This window comes from Rousettus aegyptiacus, unplaced genomic scaffold (genome assembly GCF_014176215.1).
Source record: "Rousettus aegyptiacus isolate mRouAeg1 unplaced genomic scaffold, mRouAeg1.p scaffold_m13_p_3, whole genome shotgun sequence".
Lineage (NCBI taxonomy): Eukaryota > Metazoa > Chordata > Mammalia > Chiroptera > Pteropodidae > Rousettus > Rousettus aegyptiacus.
The window spans coordinates 116,700,340-116,727,577 of NW_023416306.1; the positions used below are offsets into that span (position 1 = coordinate 116,700,340).

Consider the following 27,238-nt stretch of genomic DNA (forward strand, 5'->3'; position numbering starts at 1 on the left):
CTGGAGTCCAGGCAGGCAAATTCCTTCAGTTCTCGGATGCGGACCTGCTCTCCCACACCTCTGTGCTCTCGCATGAATTGGTCTCTCTCTTTCTGACTTGTCTCCTCTCACTTGTCTATTTTCTTGTATCCAACATTACCCACCCACCCCTACCCCCAGAGAAGTCTTTCTTTCTGACTTTCTCTCTACCATACCAGGCATTCAAGAGCACCCCTTTTGGCATTCCCTATTAGCTTACTCATACTCTACATTATAAATACTTACCTCTCTTTCCTCCTGTCTTCCTTGAGGATAAGGCCTGTGTCTTACCAATAACATCTCCAATGCTTAATAATGATAGTGACTAATGGTAAAACCACTAATAGAACTAGAAGCAACTTTTACGTTCCAGGCACTGTTCTAGTTCATTGTGTGCATTATCCCACCTGATCGTCACACCATCCCCATATAATATAAGAACTATGATCATTCCTATATTACAAATGAGGAAATAGAGGCTTAAGAACATTAGTTTTTCCAAGGTCACTCACAAAGAACTGGTGGAGCCAGATTTGAACACAGACAGTTGGACTCCAGAGTCCCGTGTAAGAGTGCTTAATGCAGCCAGCACCTGAAGCATGGCTGGCTTTCCAGTTCCTATTTGTTGACCAATGGAATGAACAAATTTAAAGATGACCCATGCATGACTAAATAGGTAAATGCCTGAACCCACCACCACACTAACTGAGATGGGTTAGCTCGTGGAGGAAAAAGAGACATGGGCAGGAGACCTTAATTGTGAGGGGAGACAGGAAGGTAGGTGTAGCTACTAGGGTGGGCAGGACTGGGGAGGTGGGATAGCCAAAGAGGAAGGTGCTCAATGGCCACCAGGCAACAGCCTACTTCCTGGCTCTGAGCTAACGAGCAGACTTATAGGTTCTGCCTATCATTTGATTCCTACAAACATTAGTGGGAGGGAGTGTGCTGGGGAGGGAGGCAGCTCTGATCGGAGCAGCTTATCTCTGGTCCAGGGTTAGGGAGGTAGAGGAGAGCCAAGGAAGCTGAGCAGAGTTGATAAGCACCTTCCTGTCTGGACAGAAGCAGAGCTGCAGGGAAGGAGCTCCGAGCAGACCCAACACAAGTAGAGAAGTGTGGACGTACCTGCCATCCCGCTGGGGCAGGCCCTGGAACACAAGTAGAGAAGTGTGGACGTACCTGCCATCCCGCTGGGGCAGGCCAGCTCTAGCGAGGTGAAGAGGGGAAACCTTCAGACCTTTCTTAGACTCAGAGAGACTAGGACACTAATCCTGGTCCTGTCGTGAGTCCCCAGTGGACCCTTAGGCAAGTTCTAGTCTCCTTGTCTGTAGAATCCGGGTCCTTGGCTCCATGGGTGCACAGGTCTGAAAAGAGGGTGAGGAAGTTCCCCGCAGATAATTGCAAAGGGAAGCCAGAATTGGCAGATCCAGGTAGGTTCCTTTGCCTCCAGCCTCTTCCCGTCCCCCAAAATGGAGGCAGTCACCCAGGAGAAGTGATCTCTTTAGAATACATCTTTTCTTATTGGATCTTCACAGCTACCCACTGAGGGAAGGAAGAACTGGCACTACTATTTTTATTGCTATCATTTTGACCTGAGGGAGTCATGGTCACACCATGAGAGAGACAGAACTCTCCAGAGCTCTTTGCTTTGTATCACACAGTGACACTGAATAGCAGAGACTCCAAAAGTACCAGACAGAAAGACATGAGGACAACAGTCTGCATGAACACCACGGGGAACAAGAAGACCAGCAGTCAGGAGAGGAGGGTGTCAGCCTGGTTTGTGCCTTTTTGCGCCACAGCCTGAAAATTTCTTTTGCCAGATTTATCTGTGGATACCGCTGCTGTGCGCAGTGGCCCTACCAGGTTGTTGTGAGAGTAGGGGAGCACCTAATCTCAGGACCTAATCCCTGGGTACTAGGTAGCAGTGGGTATGAACCCTGGAGTCCTGGGCTCTAGTATGTCAGAGCTGTAAGGGAGCATTGAGACTGTCTGCTCATCCAACTGAGGTGGAGAAATGAAACCAGTCGGACTAGCCGATGTGAAAAAAAGAAAAGAGAACACTATAGAGTGTGGTTTTTTAAGCCAATTTTTAGTTGGGGAGAGAGGAAATATTTGAAAGGTCAACTGGGAAAGCAGAGATGGGTAATATCGTCATGCCCCTGGGAAGCCCAACAAAAAGCCTGCCCACTGTTTCCCCTTCAGGTGACATAAGTGCTGCAGCCAGGGAGCTTTGAGCCACTAGACAGGAAGGACAGTGATTAAGTAAAGGAGGACTGGGCATGCTGCAAAGGGAGCAGTTTCAGATTTCCACAGGAGCCAGCCCAGGTACCAGGTCTCCCGTGGGCGGGTGGTAAGCCACCTGGAACAAAACAGTGACAAAGCAGTGACAGAGCCGCGCAGAAATGCCCATGGCATTTAATGGAGACAGGTGCAGCTGGTATACAGGGTGGAGTGTGGGTGTGCAGACTCTTGCCCTTCCTGCCCAAAGCAGCCTGCGAAAGCAAAATAAATACAAAGCAGAGAGGAAGAGGAGGAGGAGGAGACCAGGGTGGTGAGAGGAGCAGAGTGAACCTGCAGAGTCACTGGGCAGGTGAGGAGTGGAGAATGGCAGCCACACCTTAAGAATCTACAAGAGGATGTGCTCTTCTGTGTTTCCGGATTGTCTAAATTTTCCACAAAGAAGCAGTGTCAATTTGTAATGATATCTTTATTTTTTATTGAGATATAATTGACATATAACATTGTATAAGTTTAAGGAATACAACATCTTGATCTGATACATTTATATATTACAATATGATTAGCTAACAGGTCCATCAGGTCACATAATTATTTCTTTTGTGGTAAGAACATTTAAGATCTGGTCTCTTAGTAACTTTGAAGTATATAATACGGTATTGTTAACTATAATCTCAGCGCTGTGTATTAGATCTCCAGAACTTATTCTTCTTTCAACTGGACGTTTTATACCCTTTGACCAATATCTCTCTGGTACCCCATCCCCTGTCCCTGGTGATCACCACTCTATTCTGTTTCCAAGAGTTCAGCCTTTTTAGATTCCACATACAGACATACCTCATTTTATCGTGCTTTGTTTTATTGAGCTTCACAGATGTTGTGTTTTTTACAAATTGAAAGCAAGACCCTCCACCAGCAAAAAGATTACAATTCATTTTATTGCAGTGGTCTGGAATGTAACCCATAATATCCCTGAGGTATGTCTATATACGTGAGGTCATACAGTATTTGTCTTTCTCGGTCTGACTTATACCTCACTTAACATAATGCCCTCAAGTTCCACCCATGTTGTAGCCAAAGTCAGGACTCCTTTTTTTTTTTTTTTCTTACAGCTGCATAATATTCCATTGTGTATATATCACATCTTTTTTTGTCCATTAATCTGTTGGCATTTATGTCATTTCCACAACTTGGCTATTGCCAGTAATGCTGCAGTGAACATGGGGGTACAGATATCTGTTTGAGGTAGTAATTTTATTTCCTTCAGATATATACCTGGAAGTGGAATTACTGGATGATATGGTAGTTCTAGTTTCCATTTTTGAGGAACCTCCATACTATTTGCCATAACGGCTGAACAAATAGACATTCCCGACAACAGTACACAGTATCCTTTTCTCCACATCCTTGCCAACACTTACCTCCTGTCTTTTTGATGGTAGCCATGTAATGATAACTTTAAAATACACAATGAAAGGGGAGAAAAAAACACTAGAAAGATAGATGGCAAAATGTTAGCAGGGATTTCTTTTGGGATAGGAGAGCGAGATATCGGTGATTTTTCTTTTGTTTCTTTTCACTTTTTCTGTTCTTTCCAAAATATCTAGAATGAGTCCCATGAAAAGGAAATACAGAAAAGTGGCTCCCTGTCCTTAAAATGACAAAAACAAACAAGCAAAGGAAGAGAGGCTGGGAACACTTAGGGTGACTTGGAGAGGATGAAAGATTAGGGAGAATGAGTGGGGTGAGGGACCGAGAGAGAAGATGGGGTCAGGGAAAGCTAGGGCCTGTTTCAGGGGGCAGCCAGCTGTGAAGTGCTTCCCAGTTATCTTGAGCCACCCTGAGTGGGCCCTGTCCAGCTGTCCCTATGCTCTCAGGCCAACAGAGAAGTCTTACTGGGCATCTCTCCAGTCCCCAAGCCCTGCAGTTACTGTCCTCCCAGTACATCTAGGCTGTCCTCCCCAGACCTTGCCCAAGCCTCTGCCTGCAGGCTAACGAAGACAGTTTAAATGTGGAGATTGTGATCCTTGATTCCAGAGCCAAGCTGAAAGGATTAGCTGGTAGCAATAAGTAGCTTTTTAACACAGAAGAGAAAATACCAGTGATCAATAAAGATGTCTTTATAGTCTCTTTCCAAGATACACTGTCTCTTCCCAAGATACATTGTTTCTGCCCAAGATGCACAGAGTTCTAGGAGAGCTTCATTCACCCCCAGACAGGCTGGGAAGAGGATAGAGGAGCAAAGAGAAACCCACCTCCAGAAGAAGGGTGGGTTAGGGAGGGGACTAGGAGCGCATTGGGGGTACAAGGGAGGAAATCTGAGGAGTGAGGGAAGGCATCAGGAGGGTAGGGTGGAACCCAAGGAGGTCTGGGTGAGGACTAGGAGGGCATGGGGAGAGGGGGCAGGTGAAGGGCCTGAGGAGAGTGGGGGTGGGACTCAAGAAGCCCTGGCTGCAGCTACAAAAATAGCCTTGTAGCCCTTGATCTCTTTGACTTCGTTGCTGCTGATGAGGATTTGTAGCTGGCGGGGTCCAGATTTGAAGGGGTAGATGTCCAGTTGAATTTGGATGGTGTGTCCTGCCACCAGAGTCCCAAGGCTGAAAGTCAAAAAGAGCTTGTTAAAGTCTTGAGGAGTAACTGCTGGGGTGGGTGATCTCATGTCCCCTCGTAGTCAGTAAGTACCTCCCACCTCCCAACACCACAGAGCCAAACTTCCCCAAGGAGGGTGGGAAAGTGAGTACAAGAAGGCACCATCCAGGAGCCTGAGGACCATACTCGAGGCAGCTCTTATCAGAGACCAGCACGACACAGGTAAATGGTGATGACACTTACTCCTTTGATATCTGCCCATGGATGAGGCCACTTCCCTCTACCACCATCGTGCAGTGATTCAGAGCCACCGTTCGAGTGTTGGTGAAGGTGATGTGGACGCTCAGTGCCTTGCCCACCTCAGCTCTCTCAGACAGCTGTGTGGAGAGAAGAAAGGGATCTCATGGGCAACTGGCCTCATTTCTGCAGCCTCGCTACCCCTTTCCTTTGTTGACCACCAGCGACTAATTACTTAGAGTGAAGAAAGTGCAGTTGGGAGAAAAGAATATGAGCTGAGAGTATTTAAGGTTAACACACATCCTGGCCTGTCTTAGGAGATCATGATATTGCAGCAAGCCACCACCAACTGAAAACTGGTCCTGAGTTGAAATCTATTTCCCTGTCCATCACCTAGTTCAGGATGGCAATTGGATTTCAATTTAAGTGCCAGCTCCTGTCCGTTAGTTGTGGCTAATGGAAATGCCATGTTAAAAAGGATCCCGAGGACAAGTCCAGAGTCAGAGAGTCATGACTGATTAGTAGTGTCTGACAGAGGTATAGGGTAAGGGAGTTGTGTCATGTGTGCCATCTACCTGCCATTAGTGATGTCATTCTGAGGCCAAGGTCACAGACTATATTAACGGCAGAGCCAGCACCTGACCCAGCTGACCCAGGCCCCAGCCGGGACCTTTCCCCCCTGCTACTCTGTCTTCATCTACATCAGCAGACACATTCTCAGTTTTTCCAGGTATGTTCAGTGCATCATATGTGAGGTCAGTGTCATAGGGCAGCATGACCCGTAAGTGGGGGGCACGGATTCTGTCTCACTCACTTCTACAGCCCCGGTACCCAGTGCAGTGGCCGTCAAATGACACATATTCAGTAAACAAGTGTTGAACCAAAATGAGCTCTAACTACCCAGATTGTACTGTGTTATGTTCTGGTGCAATCAGAGAATGAATCAAGGAGAAGGAAGAACACTTCCTAACTTCTCTGGAATTCAAACAAGAGAAACAAGTCCCTTGTACTCTAATGAGGGTGTCAAAGTAAAACAAGTGAAAAAAAATAATAACTTTGGAATCCAACATAGTCACGCAAATCATCCCCCGGTCTCTTACCAATGGGGACCAATTAATAGCCTACTCGGCATCCGATGTGTTTGCATTGGATCCTGTTATGAGCAGGCTCCAGGTAACAGACAGGGCCCTGACCTCAGCACCAGGCTGTCTGCATTTGTGATTCTGCCCACTATTTGCCCCACCAGGAGGCTGCTTGGCATGACTTCACCAGACAGCATGCCCAGGGGAAAACCATCAGGTGGACAAATAGTTTATGATATAGAGCCACTCAATTCTTGTTCTGGGTGGGGGTAGGATATGCCATTGGGAGTCTACCAGGTACGAAACCAGATTGGGACTAGGCCGAGGTGAGTCTCTCAGAGCGGGAAGAAGAGGGGAAAGGAGGCTGCCGGTAACACATGGTGGACATCCTGCCCTTCTCTACTTATCCTTCTTCTACCTGTATTCCTTCCGCATGCAGTAAGCAGTCTCTCCAGCCCCTCAAGCCTCCGAACTCAAACTCTGAGGCTCACCTTCTATGTTTCCCTCCTTGTCACACCCATCTGATCGGCAATCACCTCCTCTCTGTCAAATATCTCTCCTCGACTCCAACTCCCAGGCGTTGCCTTTCTTGTCTCTACCTCTGCAAACCAATTTCCTCACTTAAAGTGCCTTCATCCCCATTTCAGGTCTCTGTATAGTGTCTTCCTATATCCTCCATTCCATTTGCATCATCTGTGAAGCATCGCTTCTTCTGGCTTCTTCGTGCCCTGCCCTGTGCTTTGCACAGAGCACAAAAGACCACACCACACTGTGCTTTAATCATCCATTTGGTGTCGAGGCGAGGACCATATCTCATTTGCCACTGTACTCCCAGCCCCGGGGCTGGGTGAGTCAGAGGGCCCCTGCATCTCATCTCTGTCCATATGTCTTACCTCAATAAATAAGTGGGGAGGATCCAGAGATATATCTTTGAGGACCAGTATGGACTTCCCCGTCCCCTCCACTTTGGCAATGCCAGACACGCGGATCAGCTTTTCATCCGTCAGTTTGTTTCTGTAATTGTTGTAAGGTAGCAAGAACGGCCACTGTATCTCTAAGCACAGACAAAAGGCATCTTGAGTCTGGGGAATGGGTCTCAGAAAGAGAGAGAGGAAGCATGTGTGAGAGAAAAATTAGTTTGGATGTGAGAAAGACCGTGTATGTGAGTCTAGATGGGTGTGTGAAAGTGTGTGTGTATTTAAGAGAAAGACAGTGTGCCTACCCTGCCCTCTCTGCCCCCAGAGGTTGCTACTGTGTTTCACTTGGTGGGATGGCATCAGAGGGTACAGCACTTGGCATTCAACCTCCTGCCAACAGCAACTTCACTGCCTAGCGTGTGTGTGTGTGTGTGTGTGTGTGTGTGAGCGCATGCATGTGTGTGCTGGGAATGAGGGAGTCTCTGTGTGATCCAGCTGGGCCAGACCAGCTTTTTGTTCATAGCCCTAAAGCTCCACTCCCTGTAGGGAACTTTCTGGGCCTGCCTCATACTCACCCTTCCCAAAGTCCAGATTCAAGTGCACTATTTGCCTCCAGAGGGGCTCCCGGGTGCCACCCTCGTGCAGCAGGGCCTGTGCGCAGAAGTGGACCTCCAGTCTGATGGGACCCTGGGGGTGAGTTCTGTCTGGCACCCTCCGGGCATGCAGCTTTAGCAGCAGGTCCTTGCCCCACTCAGGTGTTCTGGCCAGGTGGAGCTGCAGCTGCGCTGGCTGGTCCCCCAAACCTCCAGACCCCAGCAGATCCAGGAAGGGTGAAGAGGTCCTTCTTGAGCCCAGCATATTCCGGGAAGCCTTCAAGAACACAGACCGCTCCTCATGGGATCCTGGCAGAAAGGGGAGACAAGAAGACATCGGTGAGAAGGGTTGAGAGAACCAATGACCTCTCTGGAAAACAAGCCACCCAACCACGTGAAGAGCTGCATCAGGAGGCAATACAGCATCAATATAGCTGAGAATATGGAGGTAGGTGTTGCCTGGTGCTGAGTTCGATCTTTGCTCTATCACAGCCCCTTAATCTCTCAGTGCTTCAGTTTTGTCATCTATAACCTGGGAGTATCTACTTGCCTCAAAGAACTGCCAAAAATTTGGGTTAAACAAGTTGTTCTTTGTCATTAATGTTGCCACCGTCATCACTATCATCATCATTAAATCCAGAGGCTTCTCTCTCCCACCAGCATCCTCACTTCTAACATATATGCTAAAGGCTTTTAGAGCTTCACCTCTTGCCCCTGGGGGCTACTCAACATTCAGGCTTAACCCCAGCTCGTCCCAAACTGTGGACCTCTCTAGAACATTTACAGTGCACTAGAGGCACTGTTCCAAGTACTTTCTGTGTATTCACTCGTTTAACCCTCACAACATCTCTCTGAGATACTATTAACCTGTTTTACAGATAAGAAAGCAGAGGCATGAGCATGATAAAAATGTGTCCAGACTCACACAGTTAGAACATAGCAAGCTCTCGATTAGTACTCAGGCAGCCTGACTCTACCCAGGGCTTTTTCACAGGGAAGTCTGCTCCCTTCCATAGGCCAAGGACCCTTTTCCCTTCATAAATGTCTGTCTCTCCCATTGCTGCCACCCCCACTGCCAAGAAAACCATAATGTGACCCTAGGATATAATTACCAGGTAAAATAAAGGTCATTCAAATAAATTCGAATTTCAGATAAACAACGAATAATTTTTAGGATAAGAATTTGGGACATATTTGTACTCATAAAATATTTATCTGAATTTATTTGGAATTCAAATTTAACTGGGCACTCTGTATTTTGATTTGCTAAGCCCCTACCCTGGGGCCACATGGCCAGGGTCCAGGAAAGCCCTAGGAGTTTGCTGTAAGGGTTATTAGGTGGTGATGGTTTTAAGGTGGGAGTCATTCCCATTGGGAGGCAACACACAGGAGGTTATGCCCACCTCCCTCCCCAAATCCCCAGTCTTCCCCCTGCACCCCAGCACCTTCTGAGTACTTGTAGAAGCTGGTGATGTTCTGGCGCTGATCTGACCCTACCATCTTGGTGCTGATTTCCTTCCCGATGGAACTAGTATTATGGGCCAGAATTTCTTGGGCCTGGCCATCCCTGAAGAGCCAAATGACTTCATCGGCGTTCACCTCAGCGTACACAAATGGGGTGTCATAGGCCAGGTGGACGTCCCCTTCCTTGATGGCCTTCACGGAGGCAGGGCCACAGCAGAACAGCCCTGTGTAAGGAATAGAAGTTGTGGATGGCCAACACAGCTGCTGACATGTGGACCAGGATCATGGCTGTGGGAAGGAGGGAGCCGGGATAGGGAAGGGCAGTGGCGTTAGTGTCACTCTCTAGTTCCCATTATTTCAGCTGATCCTCATTGCCATCCTGTGAAGTGGCAGTTACCAGCATCATCTTGCCCATTTTACAGGTGGGGAAGCAACTGAGAGGCCCAGTGACTTATCCAAGTTGCCCATCTGCCAATGTCAAAGTTAGACTCCTGACCTGAAATGGTCTCTGCTACGGCTTTGGGAAGGGGATGAAGTCAGAAAAACACCTCTGATCAGCCTTTCTACCAAGCCCAGACCCTCCCATGGTGGTCCTCACTCACCGCTGCTGGTTTGCTGGGGAGTAGGATCCAGAACCTGCCACCCATTGTATCCTGGCGGGAGATCTTTCCGAATCATCCAGCACTCATTCCAGACATGGAAATTCCTACAGAAAGGAGTAAGGAGACGAGGACTCACATGTTCAGAGGATTTGCTTGGTATGAGATTCTAAACCAAGTGCTTTATATCATTGTTTCTTCTGGTTTTTTTGTTTGTTTGTTTTTGTTTTTTTACATTTTATTTGGAAGTAATTTCAAGCTTACGGTAGAGTTCAAGAATAATACAAAGGACACCCACATACCCAATTTATCTATTGTTAATATTTTGTCCTATTTGCTTTATCATTGCCTTTCTTTCAGTATGGATATGGAGATTTTGTGTGTGTGTGTGTGTGTGTGTGTGTGCGCGCGCGCGCGCGCGCGCGTGTGTGTGTAGTGTATATTTCCTAGAAATAGAGATGTACCCTTACATAATCTTATACTGTTATCAGCCTCATACATTTAATGTTAAGATGATAATTTTATCTAATTAACTGTTTATATTTTTAATTTTGTCAGTTGACCTACTAATGTCCTTTATAGCATTCTTTTCCACCCACTTCAGGATCACACAGTCCAGGATTTCCTCATAGCTAGAGAATCAGGTCAGAGTTTTCCTACCCTACTTGGGATAGAGCAGACATCAGTTCAAGATAGTGCCCCTTACCATATTTTATCTTGTTTCCAAGTTGACAGCATCTCTGCATTTTGGTCATAGTAGGTATCGATGGTCAAGTTCCCATCCGCGCTGTGTGCAGAACGAAAATTGGAAACAACACGGCTTGGAACACCTAAGCATCTCATTACTAAAGTGAAGAAAAAGCATGGAAAATCACCAAATTCATTTTAAGCAGAATCATTCGTTTCCCAGGCATACCTTCTAACTTTCTAGCTGGAGAAGAGAAAGAAGGCCAAGATTCTTGCAGATCCATTCTTGTAACTCCTTTATCCTCAGAGGACCTCACCCAGGCCCAGAACCCTGCTGCCTACCTGCCCTATTGAAAATCTCCATCCCGCTAGAAAAAAAAAAAAAAATCATTTGAGGGTAACTTATAAATACAATAAACAACAACTGAGTTTAACATTTAGAACTTTTTTCCATTCAGCAGCTTTCCAAATTAAAAATAGAAAATCTAAAACAGTTGATAATGCAAAAGAAAATTAAAAACAACTTTAGGCCTATGGTGAGAAGCTGTGCGGCCTTAGGTAAGTGGCTTAATTTCTCTGGGCCTTAGTCTCTTTGTATGTACAAAATGAGGAGCTGGACCAGATGACTTTTAGTTCTGAAATTCAGGTTCTGTAATTCTACTGAAAGACAGGGTTTGGAAGAGGTAGAAGAAATCAGAATGGATAGAAGATGAGCAATGTGAACATGACAGATTTATAGAGATAAGTGGAAGACATCAGAGACAAAGGGAACCTTTGACCATCTTTGGTAAGACAACAGTACCCTCTTGTGGCTCTCAAGATGTACTACAAAGACTTTTTAAAGCCGAGTTAACATTTCACAGATCAAGTCATAAAAAATAGACAGTATACCACCACACACACACACCTGCCCCGGGGCAGATGAAATCAAGTCAAGAACCAAATGTGACCTTTAGAACACAGGTCCTCACCTATGCCGGCAAGGCAGGAATTTTAGAGAGAGATTTATCCTACCCCTTTCCTACTCAGGAGGAGAAGATGATGCCTACCTACTACCCACGCTGTTGGGAGGATTACAGTGCTTTGAAACATAAAAGTAATTTTGAGATCAACCAATATTTCTGTTTCAATTCATTCGAGAGCCCTAAAGAGTGCCACCTGTCCACAATCACCTGTCTACTCCCAGCACAGCTCCTGGGCTTTTTGCAAATGCTTTGTAAGGGTGAGAGCTGGACCAGGGTTGCAAAGTCAAAGCAGCTTGACAGGAACAGCTCTGCCCTTCCTTGTTCGGTGGCCCCAGAACGTTATGACCTGGGACGGAGGAGAAACTTGGAGATGCAGCAAGGATGTAGGCTTAGACCTTCTCCCTCTCATTCCACCGAGCCCGAGCCCTCCTGCATAATATCTGCTTAGCCAGGGACTTTCCATGGAAAATTTGACTATACTAAACACTGGTGCTGTGCTGAGCATTTTCCAGTGAAAACATATAAGCCACATGAGGTCACTTGATTTTAACACAGATTTAAACCTCTCCTTCGTCAGTAGCACTTCTATTGAACTGCCAAGCTATGGGCCCCTCTCAGAAAAATCTAGAACTTTGTCCTCTGTCTCTGTCCTCCCTGTTCTGTGTTCTCTCATTCTCCAACTCAGAGTCAACCCATGAGTTCAGACAATGCTGATCGAGGACCACAGTGTAACAGGTAGCTCTGTGTGAGGTACCCCCTGCCTTGCACAGGGGGAGGCAGACAGGGAACTCTGTACTCTTCATCTTTCCTTTATCTTCACAGATAATCTGATCAATGACTTTGAACTAAATTGTAAGTAACTGATAATGCTTAAAACCTTGATGTTCTTTTAAGGGTAGTTAGCAAAGTAGTAAATCTCTACTTATAATCCTCAAGAACCTCTCTGAGAAGTATTTGGGAGTGTCTAGCTCTGCCCTACAGGTGAGATCAGCTCTCCTAGACAACCTGCTTGCACCTCAAACTTCTCCCCACCTGTCCCAGACTCCAGGCTCAGCTTGAGTTTAGAAACCTGAGCAGGTGGCAAAAAGAAGCCAAATTTGCTTCCACTTTGGGACCACAAGCCCCTCTGTCCAGGTGACCATTTTAACAGTCTAGCTGCTCCATCAGGGAAATTGTGGAGTGACTGTAACAGGTCAACCTCCCTCCTGGGTAGATGTGCAGGATTCCTCAAGACTACAGATCATGTTGGTTAAGAGCCCAGCGCCCACCACTCATTAGCTGTGGAGCTGTGGGCAAACCACAGTTAACTCATGTGAAAATGGAGGTATCAGAGCTCAACCTCAAGGGTTGTCATGAAGATTAAATGAGTAAGATTCTGCGTCTCCGCCTCCCCTCACTCACCAGTGCACATAACAGCTGCGAAGACCCAGCACTGTCCATACTTCACAGGCTGCCCTCCCTTGGCTGACCACTGCCGCAAGATGGCCACGCTGCCATTCCACTCCAATGGGCTGACCCCTAGGGAGTAGTCCTCTCCCCAGTTCCCCTGCAGCACGCCGTTGTCATCATTGCTGTTGATCTGCAGAGGACGGCTGGGTGGGTTTCCACATTCCCTGGGGGAAGGTCAGACTGTCCTCGGACAGGAGTGGGGAAGCTTCTGTCCTTACCATGGCACTCACCACCCTGCAGACGTACACCACATCATTCCTCTGGGAGCAGTCTTTGGACGGGTTCTCCAAGAAGTACAGGCTCTTGTTGAGGATCTCAAAGCAGATGTCTATGATGCCCTCTTCAAACTTCCAGGTGAGGGCAAGGGAGAAAAAAGAGAAGCATAAAAATGTCTAGAATTCTGAAACCTCAAGTTTGTAATACAGACTTTTAGTGAAGGTGTGTTTGGGTGTAGGGGGGAGCTAAAGATTAGACAAGATTCGGACTTCGAAGAGCTTATAAATCAAATTGGGAATGTATTAAATTCAGAATTCTGAAAAAATGACCTATGTGCCTCCGCTGAAAAACGCAAACAGAATTCAGAGAGATGAAAGATCCTCGTTGACTGAAAAGATCAGAGCTGATGGGCTTTGAAGACCAGGTAGATAGAAAGAGAGGAAGGCGGAAGCATTCACCTGAGGTCTTTGAGCATGGTGGGTACCAAGGACAGGGGCTTAGAGAGTCTCATTTCTGGAGGGCTTGTGGGAAAAGATCAGATGGATTGATAGAAAGCCAGGCAAGTGAGGAGAGGGAGAAGAGAGTGGAATGCCTTAAACTAGGCAGAGGATTTAGCACTGATGCCATCGGCATAGAAGAAGCCAGTGTAGGCTCATGACATTCATTTACAATATGTATTTATGATATGCTGCAATTCTTTGGACTGACAAATGCACTGGTATTTGTCTCTGTTTCAAAAAATTACACAAGTTGCCACAGTTGGAGAACAGGGAAACTGAGCTTCCTCAGCAAGGCTCCCTGCCTCCCCTGACACCCAGTGCATGGACAGGGCTGAGAAGTCAGTGCAGGGGGAGAGAGAAACTACACCAGCCATGGCTGTGGTTGAGAGTGTAAGAGTTGCCCATAGCCAGAGGTCCCTCTCCCTGTACACTGACTGGATATTTAATGATATTAAAGAATTGCTATTTGTTTTTCAGTTGTGATAATGTATTGTGGTGCAGTTTTTCAGAAAGTCATCTTTTAGAGCTATATTTTAAGGTATTACTGACTTAAATGATATGGCATTTGTAATGTGCTTCAAAAGAATCCAGTAAGGGTAGAGGAGTATAGACCAGGGATCAGCAAACTTCTTCTGTAAAAGACTAGATAATAAATATTTTAGGCTTTGTGGGCCAGAGGGATTCTGTTTCAACTACTCAACTCTGCCACTGTAGCACAAAAGCAGCCACAGATGATACCTAAACAAATTAACATGGCTGTACTCCCAAAAAATGAAACTAATGGACACTGAGGTTTGAACTTCATATAATTTTCACATCACAAAATATTATTAAAATTTTTTTCAACAATTTAAAAAATACGAAAACCATTCTTAGCTTGTAGGCCGTGCCAAAACAGGCAATGCACCTCATTTGTCCCAAGGTCTATAGATTGTAAACCCCTGGTATAGATAAAACATGATTCGACATAAATTGATCACTATTGAAGTTGAGAGACAAGTTCATGGAGGTTCATTATAGTAGCCTGTCTACTCGGATTATGTTTTAAGTTTTTCATAATAAAATATTAAAAACTGAAAAGAAAAAGTATCTCCCTTTCTTCCTTGCTCCTTTCACTGGACGGAAAATTGGCCCGGCACTGCACACTCTGACTTTTTTTGAGTAGTCCTTCGTGAGCCCACCTTCCTGGGATAACCTTACCTGCCCGTAGTTCCAGGGTGAGGAGGTGATGAATTTTTCATGACCCTTGTACACAAAGCCATAGTCCATCATAACATACTCCTGCAGTAGTGTTTCACTTGGCAAGTAGACGTCATCCTCTGAGTGGTTAAGAGCAATGGATGGGGTAAAACACCAAACCAAAAAAACAGAGTAATAAAATTAAAAACTGGTAATGAAAGTGTCCTGCTGGAAAATAGGAGAAGCAATGGGTTGATGGCAAAAGAAATCAAGAGCGGAACCTCTTAGAAGTCTATGTGCTTTTCTAGAGGCCAGAGATAGAATTTGTACTTAAAAGAAAATAATGGTTCTGTTTTCCTGATTGTAAAAGTGTCAAGCTTGTTGTAGGGACTTGGAAAATACAGATGACAGAAAGAAGACAATGAAAATCACTCATTCTCACTACTCAGAGGCACCCACCACTACATTTTGGGGTATTCTGGCCATTTTCTCTTTCACTGTACATACGTATAATACAATTACAGATCACATTCCATCTTCTCATCTATTTCACTTAACATCACACCATGGACATTTTCATCATTCTTTGTAAAGATAATTTTTAGCGAGCACATGGAAATGTAGTGCATAGATATGCAGCGTTTTATCTTCTGGGTTTTCTAACTAGAACCTCAAAGTGTTTCCAGGGGATCAGGTTAACATTACCACCTGTGAGCAAATCGTACCTGCACTCCAGGGGTTAAAAAGCAGGATGAAAGTCCCCAGTGGGTAAGTCACGATGGAATCCTGCCCCTGAGAGAGCGCTATCTTCAGGGTGTAGGAGCCAATGACTGCATTGGCTGGTGTGAAAAAGGAGACCAAGAGCGAGTTGGAGTCAACGGTGAAATCAAAGGCACTCCAGACATTCCCTCGTCGGGCCTGGGTGAGTGGGAAGGTTGCTCGGGTTCCCAGCAGCTCCATGGGTGCTGGTCCTGTGTAGGAGAGAGTGAGCCCAATGCGAGGCCCAAATCTATGTGACATGATTCGGGGGTGGGGGGGCAGCAGGAAAGACCCACACTTTCTCCCATCGTTTACTAATCCTTTTGGCTTAAGGTTTTTATTGCTACTGTGTGTCCTTGGGCAAACCACTTAAAATCTCTGGGCCTTAGTTTTGTTATCTGTAAAATAGGATCTTAATAGTATGCACCTGAAAGTCTTGACACGGGATTTAGTGTGTGGAGTTTAGTACATTGTATATTTAAAGGTTGGTTATTACCACAATTTCAGTTTGCTGAGTTGGCCAAATCTGTTCTTAACAGCACTAACAGGGTGCTGAGCACTAATAGGGTCCTGGGGTCCCAAGAGAAGAGAGGGAGGGCAGATGAGAAAGCAGAGACAGGGGCCCTACAGGTGAGCTTTGCCTTGGGGAGGGGGGCGGTAAACTCACCAGTCTCAGCCACGAAGGTGATGTGGTCAGTCCTGGAGTGGAAGGGTCGGTTGAAACGTACTTGGAGCGTGAAAGGCTGGCCACGGCGAACGATGAGCCGCTTCAGGCCCATCTCCTTGGTGTGATGCTCCTTGTTGTTCTTGGAGATCTGCAGGTCAATGAACCTGAGCTCCAAGGCCACCACTAGGGAAGAGGAGGAGACAGGTCACTACTCAGCTGTGGCTCCCTGGGCTCGGCATCCCCTGACACTTCTCGACCATTTCTTTGGCACCTGGCTTTGACTTAGTAAGATTTCTGTCCAGATCTTAGCCCTCTGCCACCTGCTCCCTGGTTTCAGGACCCAGCCTCAGAGGGCCATTCAGCAGTCCTGGCCCAAGAGTGGAAGGACAGTGACCTCGGTGACCTCTATAACTGAAACCAGAGCCAAAGTGCTTAAAAATTAGGGTCCCAGAAAGCTAATGATTTCCAGACAACAGAAACTTAACCCTTGAAATGCCACCACATACCCTTAACCACTTCTGTTGACAATCTTTCTAAAAATCACTTTATTATCCTTCTGAGTAAAGAAAGAGCAAATTAGAATTTTGCATGAATTAAGTTAGTGAGCTGAATGGAGTCTGGGACCTCAGCTACAGGCAAGTCCCTGCTTTAGGATCCTGGGCAGGTGGCAGCCTCGGAGTTACTTGTAGCTTATTTCTTGCTTCTCAGCCATGTTCTGGGTATATGATGGCACTGACTGCTTCCTGGGGTGCTACAGGATGGGTATATCTAGTATATGGTTTAAAAACTCTTGCACGGTGGAGAAGAGGGGAAGCTCTCACTACCTCAGCTGTGAGACCTTGAGTGAGTTACTTAATAACCCTAGACATCAGTGTGCCCTTGGCTGAAATATGGAGACAATGATATTCTTACCTCATAGGGTTCACGTGGGCATTAAGTGAGAATTCACATGTAAAACCTTAGCATAGAGGCAAGTACAAAGTAAGCACTTGGATTATTAGTTTATATTATTACTAGTAATATGCAGCCTCAGATTGCATTTGCTTTGCTATTTTTGCTGGCCATCTTTATTGCATTTCTATCGACAAAAATCCTCAGGTCTTTTCCCCTTCTAGTATATTAATTTATCTCAGTGGTTCTCGACTGGGGAAATTTTGTCCCTTGGAGGACATTTGACAATGTCTGGAAATATTTTTGGTGTCAAAAATGGAGAGGCTGCATCTAGTGGGTAGAGGATGTGGATGCTGCCAGACAGCCGCATAGAGGAAAAACTTGAGTTTGTTTCCAGTCATGATGTAAACTGTGGGTCACAGTTACAAAGTTTGAAAGCAGCTGGCAGAGATCCTGTTGGAAACTGGTCACATCTCATTTATTCCTAAGGGTCCTGATATTTTCATACCAGGACCCACTGAGCCTTCCCAGAAAGCCTCCACACCCCATACGTAACATCCAGTGGTCATTCTGCCCTGGAACATCAGATACCCAAAACAGGCAGTGAAGAGCACACAGAAGCGCTCACATCACTTCCACAGAAAGGAGCAAGACTGGGGACAGCCTTTACCTGGCTGCCGTTCACTGCTCAAAGCATAGTTCCTAAGGGCAGCCAACTCAATTTTCCCTTGACCCAGGCTGACTCTTGGTTTGGGAGGGAAAGGGGAGGAGGAAGAAGGAAGCTGCCTTCCTCTTCATGTCTGGACAGGTTGTGGTACACGGAGAAAACTCATTCTCCATTGGAAGCTCAGGTTTTCTCTTTTATTCTATTTAATATAATTATGCATTTGGCTCACTGAAGTGCCTTTCATGTCAGAAGACAATGACTTCAGAGAACCAAAAGGAGGCCCTTCAAGGAAGCAGGAAAAGAAAGACAAGAAGATCAGAAAAAGGTGCGACAAAGCAGAACATTAAGCAGAATAAATTAGTAAAAACATGTCAGCACCCACAAAGCCTTCTTGACTTGGCCACTGGGCCACTGGAGTTAATGGCAAGTAAGAAAAGGTAAGCCCCACCCACATGACTCCTGGCGCTTGACTAATACACAGACAAGGATATAAAAGAATGTACTATCAGCCTTAAAAAAAAAAAAAAAGAAAGAAAGAAAGAAAATAGAGGCATCTGCCTGCCCCCGAGAGATCAAAACATTAGGTGGCCCTCCTCTTATAGATGGTTCTGTCTCTCCCTTAGGCTCTTGGCTCAAAGTAACAACCACACAGGGGCCTTGCTTGACCATTGATGTCCCACATCCCACCCTATGATCACTTAATCATATCTAGAATTAGTTCCACGAAGCAGAGTCCTTGGCCATCTTCTCACACCTGCTTGGAATGGAACTTGGTTCTTAATCACTGAAAATTACAGCTTATGTTCTTACCTACTTAATACTTAATACTTATTACATGCTAGGCACGGTCTGAAGTGTTTTACATGACCAAAATCATTTACATTCTCACAACCACTCTCTAGAGAAGTGTTGATATTGTTCCTGATATGCAGGAAGTTGCAGGATAGAGCTGGGATTCAAATGTAGGAGGGTTGTTTCCAGATCCTGCCCTCTAAACCTTCACCATCTCCTGCCTCCCCGTATGGATGGCTAGAGATGTTTGCTGAACAGATATGTGCGTACATGCACGAAGGACAGGAGAATGATCTGACAGGAGGGCGGTGGGGCTGAAGGAGAGGAGACGGAGAAAAGCCTGTGAGGGCAGCAGGGCCAAGATGCTATCTCTGATGGAAGAATAAAATGTTACACCTTTCTGAGGGCATTTTATTAATATTTATTACAAAATTAAAGAAAGTTTTAAAACAAAAATGCCTGTGAGCCATAAATTCTATTCCAGCAATTTTGCCTTGAAAAAATCATAATCTGTGTACAAAAAAAGTAAGCATAAGGATGTTCGGTGAAACCCAAATATCCTACAATAACAGCTAGACACATAAACTTTATTTCTCTCATCTTGATGTAACCAGTGAAAAAGACAGAGTATGGGGAAATAATTCATGAGATATTAAGAGGCAATATAAAAAGACAAAAAAAAAAAGCATATGTTACAGATTCTCTTTATATGAAAGTTATGGGATATTTTTCTTTTCTTTGAGGTTTTTGGGAGAGTTCCAAGCTTTTGCTTTAAGCATGTATTCTTTTTGTGTTTAGGGAAAGTGTTACTTTGATTAAAGGCAGGTTTTTGAACAGGAGTGGCATGTAGTTCTGGATTAATCCGGCTGTGGTATGTAACCCAGACCGGAGGGAAAAAAGACTAGTGTGGGAAGGGCAGTGAGAACTCTGTCGCAATAATCTTAGGCAAAAGGCTAATGAGGACCTAAACAAAGGTATCGGTAAGAGAAAAGGAGGGACTACCCTATGTATGCAAAAGACTGGCGTCCATGGGCACGTGGCAGGCTAGTAAACACTGGTTGAAGTATCGACTTTCGGGGCTTCCTAAGGCCCCAGCTAGTTTGTCTGAAGACTGGGGCAAGTTAAAAGAATCCACTGCCAACATGTTTCAGGCAATCAGGCCACTGGTGAAGGGCTGGAAAGCTCCAGGTGAGGATGGCAAAGGGTAAGTTATATCCAGCGCAGCCAGCAGAGAGAGTTGGCACCTGCCACCAAATGTCCCCAGGACTTGGCGCCTTCCCTTCTCCTGCCTTTGTCCCTGTTTAGTCCAGCTTCTTGGTCAATGTCTTTTCTTTTTTCATTTTTCATTATTGTCGGTTTGGGACTTTAATAAATACTTTGTTCTTTTTCATTTCTTCCCTTTTAAAAAATGTGGAAGGATCATCTGTGTGAAAGCATAGAAAGATTCCTATGTGATGAGATTATACAGTGTTTCTGTGCCTCTTTAAATGCGCGAGAATCCCGATCCTGTCTGATCTCAGAAGCTAAGTAGGGTCAGGCTTGGTTAGTACTTGGATGGGAGACCACCTAGGAAGACAAGGTGCTATAGGCTTAAAAAATTAAAAAAATAAGGGATTGTAAGCTGACAAATTCCTTGCAATCTGTGAGGTCAACCAAGGGTTGCCTTGCCTAAAATAATAATAATAATAATAACAATAATAATAATAGTAATAATAATAATAAAATAATAATAAGAAGAAGACGTGCAAGAGTAAAATTGTCTTATTATCTAAAAGTTCAAGTCCAAATTCCTTAATCAAGCATTCGAAGTTCTCTGCACTGTGGTCCCAATATATCTAGCCAATCTTATCTCCCAACAGCTGTAAATAAACTCTGCTTCGCTAGTGTTGTGGCCTCTAAATAGATTACCCAACTCTACCTCTGGGTGGTCCCTGACCCTTCCCCCATCTCTAAGTGTCCCCATTGTAACCATTTTTCAAGCAAAACTCAGCATCTACCTCCTTCATGAAATCCTTCCCAAACATTTCAGAACATGTAACAATAGTTTTAAATCTAGCTAATAATTATTGAGTGTTATTAAGCTCCAGGCTTTATGTGCATTATTTCCTATCCCTACAAATACCCAACAATATATTAACTCCAGATTACGGAAAAGCAGAGAGAGGGTCAGTGAGGTCAAGTAACTTTCCCAGTGTCACCCACCTAGTAAGTGGCAACATTGTCATTTAAATCTAGCCAGTTTGACTCTAGAACCTAGCTCTTAACCTCTGGCCTATGCTGTGGCTCTGGAGTTTCCCACCCCCACATTCTTTTTTTTATTTCCAAGTAAATGAATATGATACTTTATTCAAATAAAAACATAATGAACAGACCTAAGAGGAGTGGAAAAACTGGAGCAGGGTCCCCTTGCTGGGCCTTAGGTTTCTAGAGAAAATGAAAACCTCAGCCCTGTCTCAAGCTCCTCATTCTAAAATGCCAGCTGCCCAGGGCAGAACCAGCTCCAGGACCTGCCATGTCTCTCTCCTGATCTGCAATTGCCTATACTCTGAACCACTTATTTGTGAGCTAACCATGTACTGCTTTGTTTCTTTGAATCATTATTATCATTTAATGGTGTCTACGTGATTAACTATATTGTTTGATTGTTTACACCTAGTATTCAGCTTTTGAATAGCTAGCTACTAGCAGGAGAAGAATGTTCCCCATTGGCTATGTGGGTTAAATCATTAGATCTTTTGCAGCAAATACAACACAAGATTAACATGCATAATATACTAAAGTTTCTATATATAGTTTAGTCTTGCTATAATCAGATAAACGAAAACTAAAACAATAATGAGATCTCGTTTGATTTGTTCAGAAATGTTAAGAAGAATACCAATAACCTATTTTGTGAGGATAGGTTATGGAAATGGTCTGTCTCTTATATTGACGGCAGAGTATATATTCACACAGACTTCTTAGAGAAATCAGATAATATTGAAGGGTAACAGAATATGCTATCCCAAATATGTCACTTTGGCGTAAAGATTATTCTGAACTGAAGGCAATTGAGAAGAAACAGATAAAAGAAAAGCTCTCAGCTCCCCCTCTCCACTATTTGCCTAAAAGCAGGATATAAATTTGTAAAGGTGTCCTCCCTCTCCTCTCTACCAGGAAGGACAGAGTTAATAACCAGAGGCAGCTCTAGACCCTCAGCAACCTAGAGAAGCACCAGAAAAATCTACACAATAAAGTATTAATAGCCCTCATCTTCTATTAGTTCCCCCATACATTTACTATCTTACAATTTGCTATCCTAGAAACTAAAAGTGCGTTTCCTTTGTCTTTTGTTTCTCTAAAAATTCATCGTTCATTTGTTAAGATGCTATATAAGGCCAAGTTCTAACTACTCCTTTGAGTTACTCATCACTGCGTGTTCTCATATGTATGTGCAATGCACATGTTAATAAACTTCTATTTGTCTTTCTCTTGTTAGTTTTTGTCTAATTTAAAAGTCCCCAGGAACCTAATTGGTAGAGGGAAAACAAGTTAAATTTTCCCTCCCCTACAATATCCATTAAAAAGAAGTGAATGTTGTCTTTGATCCAATAGTTCTTTTAAAAATCTTTCATACGAAAAATATTTGCACACACATGCAAAGTTATATCTATTAATAAGGATGTTCATTGCAGCATTGTTTATAAGAGGAAAATATTGGAAACAATCTAAATGTCCATGAACAAAGCATAGTAATAAACAAATTAATAAATGTGTTAAATAAATTGTGTTTTTATGCCCAGAATGGAAAACTATAATTCACTTCAAATTTTTGATAGACCAATATTGCACTGACATGCAAAGATTTCTAAGATATATGATTGCTTTTTAAAAAGTAAGTCATCAGATAATATGTATTATATAATCTCATTTTAGAAAACAATTTTATATAACCTAGTATTATTTGAAAAAGCCATATTGGGAGTACATACATATGTAAAAGAGTACTTGGACTTTTTTTATCCTAATATATGAACTTTTAACTTTTTACGACAAGCACATATATTTTTTGTGTTACTTGTTTAATTATAGTATTTTAAGAGATTCTATAATGTTTTAGGCTTATTGTAGTTGGGGATAATTGAGTAGAAAAAAATACCATAATATTTAGCACAAAGATACCCTGGAATCTAGAATATGAATTAGCCTCTTGAGCCTTTACTATTAAACTGACTTACATTAAATAAACCATGTACATCTCCAGTTGCTAATAATTTCTAGGATATATAATTTAGAACATAATTTTCAAAAATACATAATCCATCTTTAGTGCCCTCTCAAGACAGGCCCCATGTGTCTTCCAGGCTGGCCAAGCTTGCTGGGCCTTGTTTTTCTCACTCTCAGCAGCAAGCAGCAGAGCATTTGGGGTTCTGCCGGGACTCCAAAAGTTGTCTGAGGCTCACAAGGCAGGAGCAGCATCTCTCTAAGGGGAGCTGAGAGCCAGAGGAGAAACTGGATCAGGAGAAAGTCTAGGATTCAAGAGCTGGTCCTCCCACAGCTCCAAGATTAGCCTCATAAATGGCCTCTCAAGTACCAAGAGTACCAAGGGCACCAAGCATCAAGGGCACAAAGCACCAAGTGGTAAAGATCAAGGTCCCTAAGAGCCCCCTCAGACTTCCAAGGCCATTCCAGTCCCAAGCTGTTAGAGAAAAGATTTTCTACAACTTTATGGTTAAGCTGAATCCATTCATAAGAAAATTATTAGCTGTATGATTTGTGCCCCAAGGTCTGAATGAAGGTAAAGAAATGGGAGAAAGGAGCCAGATTACACAGGAACTATCAACATCAATTTAGGCCCTCCTATCTTTTCCGTTTACCTTAAACCTTTCCACACATCTCCCCTTTTGAATTAGCACCTCAGAAAAGTTAAATTCCCAGTACTCACCCTGCTCCATCTCCCTCCTGTTCGTCAGGGCCCTTCAACTAATCAGTATTAAATTCTAGACTTAATTGCCTCTCTGTGCAATTATAGTCATCCGACTAGAAACTTTCTTTCCGAACTGAGTTGGGTGGGGCTGCCATTTCCTCCTCCTCCTAGTCCCTCCTGCTCTAAACTTTCCAAACACTGTTCCGGGAACATCTTAACTTAAGGAAAAGAGTTCTGTCTGACGCCTTTTTAAAAATTACTGAGGAATTTGTTTCTGTGGCCTCCTTTTTAAGCTGAGAAGATTCAGTTGGCATGGAAGGCAAAGCTTGGTTTGGATCTGTCCCTTTGCGCCTCTGTCACTTCAAGGCTTGGGACCCCATTCACTCTAAACCAGCTCATTTTGGTGTCAGACATCACCCGACAGTGTTGAGATGGGGGAACAGAGATGCCCTCAGGAAGGTCATACACAAACGACCATGAAAATGCCTTTGAACAGCCCGTTAGAACCCAGAGACCTTGCATCTTGAAGAAAAATTAAGTACATTGAAATGGTGGATTATTATGCTACTGATTAAAAATGAAGTTAGTAAAGTTTCCAATGACCAGGGGAAATGCCTATGACATGTTAACTGGTGCTGAGGGAGCAAGATACAAAACAGTGCAGCTTATCTCAGTGATGTGAAAAATGATATTTATACAGACAGAGCCATTTTTAACAAATGGAAGAAAATATGAACTGTGGTTGTCTAAGAGCAGTGAGATTGTGAATGATTGTGATTTCCTTATTGATACTTTCCTGAATTAAAAAAGAAGGAAAGAAGGAAGAAAGAAAGGAAGGGAGGGAAGGAGGGAGGGAGGGAGGGAGGAAGGAAGGAAGGAAGGAAGGAAGGAAGGAAGGAAGGAAGGAAGGAAGGAAGGAAGGAAGGAAGGAAGGAAATTCCACAGAGGGAGAGTAAGATGTTTTTAGTCAGGGAGAAAAAAAAAATCTTTTTAAGAGAAAGCGAGAAAAGGAGTGGTTGGACCATGGCTAGAGATCTGGACATGTGTATTTTACCAGATTCACAGTTTAAGCAGAGAAGCTGAAGTATCCAGTCAACACTCCTGGAGGAAGAATTTCATTTGATAAAAGAATAGTGCGACAGAGAAAACATAAAGCTATTTACATGTTTACTGGTCATTGTCAAAGGTACGTCAGAGGTGCCTAATTCCTCAGGTTAATCTGTGTGATTCATAGAGAAAATTCCTATGCCTGTTGTAACCAAAGCTTTCTGTCACATCCTCTTCCTTTTTTAATGTGTCGAGTGTATTTAGGAAATGGTCTTCAGTTGGATGCATTAAACTCGTTCATTACCAAGTGTTTTCTGAGAATCTTAGGGATTTTACTTTTGTCAAAGTTATTATATACCACAGCTCAGAAAAAATAATATTTTGGGTACTGGTGCAAGAATCTTTTACAGTAGAAACAGATGCTCTTTTGAGGAACAGAGAATTTTAAGAAAACAACTATTTGTAGTAAAAATCCTAATTCATATTAAAGATATTTTGAATAGACCTTTTAAATGGTAGAAGGGAGTGTGCATTTTGGTAATTTTTCTTACTGTTTTGCCATAGTTGCAATCATACTGTATCCTAAAGACAGAACTTGTTGAAAGTGAGAATTTCCATTTAAAACAATTTGCCATATTTTAAAATAACAGCATTAACAGTGTAATGACTTTTGCTTTGTAAAAAGTAAGCTTTTACGTCTCAAATATTCCTTCCTTCCTTCCTTCCTTCCTTCCTTCCTTCCTTCCTTCCTTCCTTCCTTCCTTTTTTTCTTTCTTTCTTTCTTTCTTTCTTTCTTTCTTTCTTTCTTTCTTTCTTTCTTTCTTTCTTTCTTTCTTTCTTTCTTCCCTTCCATTTTATTTGGGGGCTTAAGAGGAAAAAAGAGGTTTCTCCAAAAATAATCACAATATTATTATTTAAGCTATCCAAAGAAATTCTATTTGGTCAGCCTTAAGGGCCTCCTTAAGACTGAGTGTCCCAATTTTGGGTATTGCTTTCATTCCTTCCTTCCTTCATTTTACAAGTGTAGAATGACTGTAATACTGATGGCACCATGTTAGAAGTTTTGAGGCACACAGAGTTAAATGCTGGTCTTAATTTAACCCCAAGGAGCTTGGAATCTTTTGGTGGAGATAACACACACACAAATGTCCTCTACAGAGGAAACTGCCCTGAGTATCAATCAGGCTCAGAGCAATGGAGGTCTTCCAGAGGGGAGCTAGAGAAAGGCATTGTGATGTGTGACCAGCCACTGGTCATGAAGGATGAAGGGGATTTTAGAGAGAGAGATGGAGTGAGAAAGGCATTCCAGGCCAAAGGCACGGCATGGGCAAAGCAGGAGGCAGTGGGGAAGTGCTTCAGAAATGCTCAGGAAATGCCCACGGCAACCAAAACTCACCTTATAAAGTAATTGTTTTTAACAGAAACAAGAAAAAAGGGTCAGAAGCTTGCAAGTTTCAAAATGGTAAAAACAAAGCTGTTTTTCCTGTACTGCTTTAGAAGTTAGAGTTTTATGATTTATAAGTTTAAAATTTTAAATTGAGCTTTTGATTACCCTTAGCTTCTTTCATAGCACTGCCTTCATCAGCTTCTTATACATGGTTGTCATCCCCACCTGGAATCTAGCTAAGTAGCTATATTGAAAAACTAATTGTAAATTAAGTTACAATCAGTTGATTATGTTATGCTCAATATGCATCATGGTACTATGAATCATGTTCTTTGATCATATTATATTCTGTTTATTCTATAGATTTTTTCTTTAAAAGACAAATGCCCAATACAGTCAAATTTTAAATTTAGTTTCCAGAACATAAAAGCCTTTCTATGTTGATAGTAGACCAACCTCTGCTAAGGATAATCCATTAGATGTGCCCCACAACAAGACAGCAAGCTCTGAGGACTTTTAACGTGAAATTAAATACAGACACACTATAATAATCCTTGCCTAGTTCTACACCCTTATATGTGCTATTAAGGTTTCCACTTAAAAATTCTGCAGTCATTTCAAATTCGACATGTTCAAAATTGAACTCATTGGCTCCACCCATTCCCCAAATTCATATTATTTCTTGCTCATCCTTGTAAATATTACAAAAACTTATGAGTTGTTTAAAACATGCTATTTGAAAGTCATGTGACTAAATGGACAGAACACAGGTTTCTGAGTGAGAGTACCTGGCTCTGAACTTTTTTTTTTTTTTTTAAGCCTACAGCACCTGGTATTCCTAGGTGGTTTCCCATCCAAGTACTAACCAAGCCTGACCCTGCTCAGCTTCCGAGATCAGACGAGATTGGGCATATTGAGGGTGGCATATCCATAGACTCATCTGAACTTAAGCATTAAGCAAGTAAGCCTTGATGAGAGCCCCACTCCTATATAAAACGAGGCCGATAACAGTGCCTACTTCATAGAGTTGCTTTGGGAATAAAAGATACAGTGTTAATTAGATCAAATAGATTTGTGGAAGTATATGGATGCCTTAAAGTACTATACAAACACTAGCTAGTTTTATTAGTAATAAGGGGAATATTTGTGTTCCTTTGGAATGTGAGATTAATGTCGAGTGAAAGACGTGCTGCTAAGCCATCCAAGGAGACATTCGTGAGCATGGAGAATCCAGCCTCAGTCTCACTCAATCTAGTTAGTACTCCTGGCTTGATTTTTCTCAGGGGACTGAGGACATCATTCATATATTTTCTAAACTGATTATGTCATACCTGTTTTAAACTCATCGACGGCTTGCATTGCTCTAGAGTCTGAGTTCTTACTTAACAT

At 43.4% G+C, this 27,238-nt stretch overlaps 1 protein-coding gene and 1 pseudogene across 1 annotated transcript; both read right to left on the reverse strand.

Moving 5' to 3' along the window:
- Positions 1-4,561: 4,561 nt before the first annotated feature.
- Positions 4,562-27,238, reverse strand: TGM7 (transglutaminase 7). The gene is made up of 13 exons (XM_036239543.1): positions 27,181-27,238; positions 16,160-16,342; positions 15,459-15,704; positions 14,755-14,873; positions 13,057-13,185; positions 12,791-12,968; positions 10,444-10,582; positions 9,741-9,844; positions 9,120-9,362; positions 7,657-7,983; positions 7,058-7,218; positions 5,089-5,222; positions 4,562-4,853 (listed from the first exon to the last, which is right to left on the reverse strand). The coding sequence occupies exons 1-13, from the start codon at positions 27,236-27,238 to the stop codon at positions 4,694-4,696; spliced, it is 2,181 nt and encodes a 726-aa protein (XP_036095436.1). The 3' UTR covers positions 4,562-4,693.
- Positions 26,667-26,785, reverse strand: LOC118600697 (annotated as a pseudogene).